The sequence below is a fragment of the Bidens hawaiensis genome, unplaced genomic scaffold, assembly GCF_021521415.1.
Source record: "Bidens hawaiensis isolate Kalapana, Puna unplaced genomic scaffold, B.hawaiensis_p1.1 tig00033588_1, whole genome shotgun sequence".
NCBI lineage: Eukaryota > Viridiplantae > Streptophyta > Magnoliopsida > Asterales > Asteraceae > Bidens > Bidens hawaiensis.
In genome coordinates this window covers 40,049-48,242 of record NW_027495776.1, presented here as the reverse complement: position 1 = coordinate 48,242, position 8,194 = coordinate 40,049, and the positions used below count along the sequence as shown (strand labels likewise).

The window sequence follows — 8,194 nt, the reverse complement described above, 5'->3', positions numbered from 1 at the left end:
TGGAGTTACACCTTCACTTCTCGCTTTAAAAAAACTTCTGAAATGATCTAATACCTATATATATATATATTTTTCTGAAATGGGAGAAGTATTTGAGGCCTAAAGACATAGGTTGGTTGGGCTTCTAATGAAGTATGCCAGCCCTATGCAATGCTATTTGTATTTTGTAAGACGTGAAAATTTTATATCCAGACTCTATAGTATACTTTTTAAAACACTTGTGTTGTTATAAAAGTATAAATTATATATGATATCCCACAAAAATAATCTTACTTCTTCGTTTTGAAGGATACGTATATATTATTTAGTTTATAATTTTATTAAAACCTTTTTCAAAATTCGAAAGTTGGAGGAGTGGATGAACTTGCAAGTTATGTTCCTAGGTTGTAATTGACTATTATTTATATCTATATATAATCTGTGTGCAAATAAATATATAGAAATGACTCAAGTTAAACGTGTATATCTAATACCATATAATATATTAAATTACATATTATATCGGTCTTAGTCTGATAAAAAATTCCAAGTGGTGGGGTGTTATCATCTGGTACCTACAGGTACAAGTTTCTTTCAAAGTGAAAAGTGATTCAGGACTATCTAGTTGTCAAAATAATACTTTTTAACCGAAGAACATTTAGTAACTGTATTATAAAAGTAAACAGAATAAGAAACGTTGTGTTTCGCGTGAAATTAGGGGTGGCGAACATAGCAGACAAGATAAGAGAGTGGAGATTGAGATGGTTTGGACATGTAAAGAGAAGACTGACGACGAATCCTGTTAGATCCGTAGACAACATTACTATAGAGGGGAGGAGGGGTAGAGGACAACCGAAATTGACTTGGGATGAGAGGATTAGGCATGATTTGATAGACCTAAACCTCTCCGAGGACATGGTTGAGGATAGGAATTCGTGGAGAAGTAGAATTAAAGTTAAGGATTTTTAGAGAGAATTGAATACCTTAGGGCTTAGACTTAACTTATTTAGGTCACATACCATAATGGTATTTCCCTTACATATATTATTATTATTATTATTATTATTATATAGCTGTTAAACTGTGATCTTATTATTAATATTATTATAATTAGTAGTAGTTTTTATATAGCTGTTAAACTTTGATTTCCTTTATTTTGCTTCATACACATGTACCTAGAGCCGAGGGTCTCTCTGGAAGCTACCTCTTTATTCCTTTGGTTAGAGGTACGGTGTGCCTACATCCCACCCTCCCCAGACCCTACTTATAGCTTTGCTGTCGGTGGGATTTTACTGGGTATGATTGATTGATTGATTGATATTATAAAAGTAAACAGACCAGGTTGATATTGGCAATTAGACACACAATCGAACAAACGTAACGTAAGACCATTCTCATCGGCAATCCAACCCAACCTAATCTTTTAATAAAAAACTAATTTATCTCTCATCAACAAACACAACCCAACCAAATCCAAAATTTTCATCCTCATTCTCGACCCAACCAAAACCAACATTTTTGTTATATAAATATAATTTCTGATTATTTAAAATATATAAAAATAAAACTTTAAATAATAAGTTTACGAAACAATAATTTTATATCAGAAAACTAATAATAAAAATATACATATTTTCCGAAAGAACTTCATTTTTAATAAAAGTAATATTGAAGTGTTTAGACAAAAACACGGCTCTGTTTTTTAGATTTTGTTTTTAAAGCTAACAATTTAAGTTATTAAACAAAACCAAATTACATATTGTATTAGTTGTTAATAAATAAAAAAGAAAAATGGGTAAAAAAACATAATTGCATAACACATGACATAAAAACGTTAGCAAAGTAGTTTGTTTTGATGGACTAGTTTGGTGAGAATAAACTACCATTTTATTAATTCAAAAAATAATAATTATGATTGAATAGTTTACTATTTAATATAAAAAATAATAATAAAGTGATGATTCATTTAATTTTTATGTGGTAACTAAACATGACAATAGAATAGTAATGATTCATTTCATTCTTTTGATCATTCAATTCCTTTACCCATTTCATTTTATTTCCCCACACCAAACAGACCCTAATCTTATATTCATTAACGCCATATGACAACCCAACTCATCATTGAGTTGCCAATGGGAATGGTCTAAGAATGAATTAAAAGATATATATAAGGTCTATGATTAATCGATAATAAGGATCAATCTTGGTGATGAACACTGGAGATATGATCAAGTATATGTACAGATAATTGGTTGGGATAATTGCCACTCCAACCGTTACAAAGTTTGATAAAAAGATCGTTTCAATGATGAAACCGGTTGAGGCCACCCCGAAACCAATAATAATAATAATACAAACATAGTCTAAAAATGTCATATTGTAGATACATCTAAATAAAACCTAATAAAAGTTTATATTATATATTAGTTGATCTCGGATAAACAGGTAAACGCTGTGTTTTTAAGTAAAGGGAAGAAATCGGGGTATTTTCCAAATAAATACGAGTTTAATTGGAACCGGTTTCAGGTTGGTCAAAACCAATCCATGTTGGAACGCTTTTCGGGTGAGAAAACCCGAAATGCTAGAAACCCGACATGGAAAGGTTGGAACCGATCGATACCTTGTGTTTTAGTTAAAAAAAATATTATTTTATATTTATAAAATGCAACCTAAACCAAGTAAAGTTCATTTTCTCTTTATTTTTAAGAAATTACAAACCATATAAATTACAATACATTACAAAAAAGTAAACATAGTTTTGGTATTGTCGGAAATGTGGTTTTGGTTTGGATTTTGGTCGCCATATGAGTCGTCGTTAAGTAGGGATGGTAACGAGCCGGGTTCGGGTCGGGTATTGATAATCACATGCCCATACCCGTTTGTAAAACCGTATCCCATACCCGGTCCATTACCCGTCGAGTACTTATCGGTAATTACCCGTCGGGTATCAGGCATACATGCGGGTATCGGGTATACCCGTTGGGACTTTCAAGTACATTAGTTTAATCGTTATAATTATTTTATACATTTTATTTATACAACAATTATTACAAAATTAAATATAATGCATTCTATAGATAGAAATGTGGCAATAAATAAATAATATCATTATAATTTTTATAGATTTTATATTAGTTTTTATATATATGCTTCACAACTTATGAAATACAAAGAATTTTTTGTGTATATAATTCGGGTATATGGAATATGGTTCGGGTAAACGGGTATGTGTTTTCGGGTGATCGGGTTGGGTATCATCTAACCATACTCGCCCCATACCCGCGAAAAATTTTAAATCCTAATCCCATATCCGGCCATACTCATCGGGTTACGGGTATACCCGTCCCATTTGTTTTGGGTTTCGAATATACCTGTTGTGGTCGGGTTTTAATTTTTTGCCATCCCTATCATTAAGCAATTGTGAAAACGAAGTATTGCCAATTTACAAAGTTATAGAGAGAGTTGGAAATAATGAGATGGATGAGTGTGCTAAAATGTCAATTGGTTGTATTTATACAAGTAAAAGGTTAAAATTTATTTTATAAAATTTCTAGTTGCTATTTTGGGAAATAGATAAATTCAATTTGTTTTATACCCATTACAGTTTTTAAAAACTAGTTAATCAATTTTACTTTGTACGACAATTGGAATGGACGCTTGATTAATCTCTCCTCAACTCCACACGTCCGGAATTATAGATAAGTGATTTTTCAATCGATACTGGGTGCGCCCTCCAACGGACTGTCAATCCTCTTTGTCCATATGACACGCATGTTTATGTCCAAATTGAAGCAATATTTGGAGACACTCTAAGCCTAGGTAACTTTGAAATTGGCTACGTTGCCTGCACTTGACCAGTCTCAGTAAAATGTCATATAAATACATCACGTACTACAAAAACATTTAATAAAAGCACGAACGTACCACAAACTCACAAAGACAGTAATACAACTAAAACACATATGTACTGCAAGAACACATACGCAGCTTAAACACTATAAACTATAAAATCGTAAAAGTATTAATAGATAATAGAGGTAACAAGAGCACAAATGTACCATAAAGACACTTCTTCGTTATCCGGCCAGGAATGCACACAAATATAAATGAATATAAACCAACGCCCATGAATATATATGAACAAACGAAACATGCGTTCATATCTGTTTGTTTAATTAAAAAAAGACGAATTTGTATTCATGTTCGTCCGTTTATTAAATAAACTAATATAGATAAACTTTCTAGAACGATTTATGAACAATTCAATAAAAGTTTGATTTATGTCTAGGCCAACAAGAGCACAAATGTATTAAAGTTTATATTTTATATTTAATGTTGTTATTTCCTTTTAATTTCTTGCAAACAGTACACACGTGTTGTTATAAGATGAATGAATAAATTAAGTTTTAGCGTGGACTTGGGCCAATTGAATAAGTGTTTACCAAAAGGCAAGGCTGGTCCATGTTGAAATTTTTATTCAGTCAACCTTTGACCCTTCCACCAGACATTGAAACTTCATACAATATATATTGCTCCTCCACACCTTCGTTTTCATAAACTTACACCACCATCCTGCTTACATCTCCAAATCAAACGAACTTTTCAAATCCGATTGTAACGCTCGCATTTCGAATTATACCAAAACAATCGATATGGATAGCAAGTGTGTTTATGAAGACAAGGCAGTCATTCATGAGCTAACTCAAGGGCTACAAATGGCACAACAGCTAAGAGATAATCTGCATTCACCTAAAGCTAGAGACTTCTACATACAAATGATCTTATTTTCCTATGACAAGGCTCTTTGCATTATGCGATCGGGTCACTCTGCTGGGCAGCTGCCCGAATCATCCATATCCTTTGCGAGCCCACGAAGCAAACAATTCCAGTTTGACCAATGCTTTTCGGGCCAGCAGGGCGAAAACACCATTTCCAAAAAGAGGTATTTTTAAAATTCTTGTATTTTCGCTTCGACGTTAACATTGAATGAATATGCAAGTTCTAAATATTTTCTTTCCTTGTTTTGTCACAGAAAACAGTCTACAACATGGAAAGAACGACACAGTAAGGTACATAAATGTTTTGCAACAAAACAAGTGAACGAAAAAAATGGACATCCAACGGGATTTGACATCGCCTACAACCGAGGTGCCCAGTCGACTTCACCACCACCACTTTCGCCTGAAATATATGAAATAACACCAATCCACCACCTACTATCACCACCAAGTCCCGGTGAGATGCTTTCGAATCTCAGAGCTAACCTGAGTGTGAACACCTCGGATTTGGGTGGTGACATTGACACTATCCCTTCTTTGTTTTCCTTCCCTTCAACATCTTCCGGACTCATTCAGGATAACCACCAACTTCATTTTCCAAATTATTATGATGATGAATTATTACCAATATTTTCACCACCATTTATCTCCCCGGTTACCTCTGAATCAAATATGTTCTCAGAGTGGGGAAGTTCACAATCATTGGATTTTCTAGCAGACGCAGACCTTGATTTCGAATTTAACAACTCTATGTTTTAGAAGGCTAAGTTTAAGAACTATAGAATGGATATACAAGATATAAGTTCTACATTACAAGAACTATATATGTCAAATATCAATGTATTAGTATCATTTACAATTGCCATTATTAATTTATTCTTTTGGATTAACCGAAATGGAATGTATTGCCTCAAAGTTGTTCAAGTAAAGGTATTATCATTCACCAAAACTTTTAAATGATGTATTAATGTGGAAGAGAAATAAAAGAATTTTAAAATACCTCTCTTTGGAAAGGGTGTTTTCTCCCTGCTGACCCGAAACGGGTTGGTCAAACCGGAATTGCTCGCTTCGTGGGCTCGCAAAGGATATGGATGATTCGGGCAGGGTGGTGTGACCCGATCGCATAATGCAAAGAGCCTTGTCATAGGAAAATAAATCTTTGTCAACTTCTATAGTTGACAACAAAAACATCAAAATATTATGTAGGTAAAATAAAATTCAGCAAGCAACTACCTACATCCTAATGCAGGTCTAAACTCATGAGCAACAAAAATATTACAGATAACTATAAGCATTCCTTATGCATGTCTAAACTTTTGGGAGCACTACCCGCAAGTAGCAAGGCCTAAATGCAGCCACCTTTGCTTATTTGAAAATTTTACAACACATCAACTATGCTTAGTGGATTTTGCTCTATCTCTAACCTTCCATGACCCGGCCCACGTTGCGGGTTCTTCATGCTAGTTTATGTTAAATTTGTGTATTGGTTCCTTTATAAAGAATGGTTTTGGGTCATTGTATTGTTCATTTTATTAATCAAATGAAAGATTTACACACATACCTCAAAATCTCCTTTTGACATGGAACGAATTTGGGTTAAACAAAAGCTTGCCCATCTTTTGTTTTAATTTAATACCGTCGTTGTTAGAAAGCTATATTAAGTACACTAAAAATGTAAAATATGTTGGTCCAGGCCCCACAAAATAATTGAATAGATAAAAAACCTTGATCGTGGGTTTTGATTGATTAGAACTGGAGATACAGCAAAACAAGAGTACTATATTCAATAAAGCAAATGGCTTTAAATAGCCTACAAGAACCCCAACCGAAATAAACAAAGACCATCTCAACACAAGACTCGGTAGTCATCCTACAAACTAGGACAATTACATACCTCTTCAAACTTATCAACAAATTACTAATAAATTATTCTCACACGTATGACCCGAAAGCATGACCCGTTGATGGTGTAATTTAATGTATTAAGTGTTTAGTTTTAATTGATTTATATTATGAACTGTGGTCATTTAAGCGTGCTTTTGTATTTCAAATCGTTGAATGCTAATGAAGTAATGATACTTATTGAGGCGATATGCGAGCTTGGATTGACGTTTGGGATGAGCGGAAGTGATCGACTTGTATATCGCCTCAATAAGCATCATAAGCATTCAATGACCTGAAATACAAAAACACGCTTGAAGTACCATAGTTCACACTATAATTTAATTTAAACTAAACACTTAATACATTAAAAAAACATGAAATGTACCCGGCCATCACCTGTTAGCATGCTGACCCGTGTGACTCGTTAAGTAAACCCATTAACCCAACAAAACACCAATAGTCACTCAAAAAGTAAAAAACCAATATTTATTTAAAAATTTATATAATAGTTATTTAATTTGTTTTTCAAATGACAGAAAAGTGTAACACGCTAAAATAAAACTCCAATAATGTTAGTCACACATTCACACATCTAAAAGAGACCTGGTCGACGAACCATTTGGGCTCAACGCCACTTCACCAAGACTTGAGCTCACTCATTTTACGCCCATCTTCTCATTCAATCAAACTCCTCACGCACTTATTTTTAGAAAATAAAATAAAAGGAAAATACAAAAGATGCATAAGGTCTCAATTCCTTAGTTAGAATACATCACAACATAATCAATTGACCGTTTGCATTCCAAGAATCAAGGCACATTCTTGTTCAAGTTTATATTCTGTAATTGTTTTTCTTTGTAAACATAACTCAAAAACCACAATCAGTATATGAGAAGACTCTCATGCCCAATTTCTGATACGGTATCAGGGCTTGCAATCTTAAAATCAACCTGCTAAACCGCTCCTCATCTACCTCTTTCATTAACCAGTTTGGCCAACACCTTAAACCTGCGTCAAACCTGACCAGCTCGCGTTACAAATCACTAATCTGCTCAGCAACCGCCTTAACAGCCAAATTAAAACCCGAAACCAAACTTATCCGACAGTCTGAAAATTAGCCTCATGCTAAATAGTCAAAATTACACCATGTGGGCTCGGATGATCCGAGTAGCCATTGGGGGGGGGGGGGGGACTTAAAAGCCCTTTGGGCCACTTATCGGGACAACCGGCACCACCAGAACCCACCGATGAAACATATGAACAATGGGAATAAGACGACTTAGTCGTATTGTCGTGGCTGCTTCAAAATATCGAGCCCGTTCGTTCTTGCAAGTAGCTTAACTGAATTTCCCATAACCAAAGCTTTATGGGATGCATTGATAATTACTTATAGTAACGGGAAAGAAAAATCACAAACCTTTGATAATAAGAGTTCAAATAGTTCATCATCCCAGATCGGTAAGACAAATTTAAAGTGTAGTCACTGTGGGATGTCAAGCCATACTAGAGACCAGTGTTTATAGCTCGTTGGCTTCCCCGAATGGGCAAAA

At 34.2% G+C, this 8,194-nt stretch overlaps 1 protein-coding gene across 1 annotated transcript; it reads left to right on the top strand.

The window, feature by feature from the left end:
* Window positions 1-4,602: 4,602 nt before the first annotated feature.
* LOC143585159 (uncharacterized) lies at window positions 4,603-5,736 on the top strand. Its single transcript, XM_077067007.1, has 2 exons — window positions 4,603-4,924; window positions 5,015-5,736. Exons 1-2 carry the CDS (start codon window positions 4,635-4,637, stop codon window positions 5,517-5,519), a joined length of 795 nt encoding a protein of 264 aa, XP_076923122.1. The 5' UTR covers window positions 4,603-4,634; the 3' UTR covers window positions 5,520-5,736.
* Window positions 5,737-8,194: the final 2,458 nt, after the last annotated feature.

Bases quoted from the DNA above. Each gene is read 5' to 3' on its own strand.
- LOC143585159 (XM_077067007.1), top strand. From the start codon at position 4,635: ATGGATAGCAAGTGTGTTTATGAAGACAAGGCAGTCATTCATGAGCTA. The intron at 4,925-5,014 runs GTATTTTTAAAA...GTTTTGTCACAG, and splicing joins AACACCATTTCCAAAAAGAG to AAAACAGTCTACAACATGGA.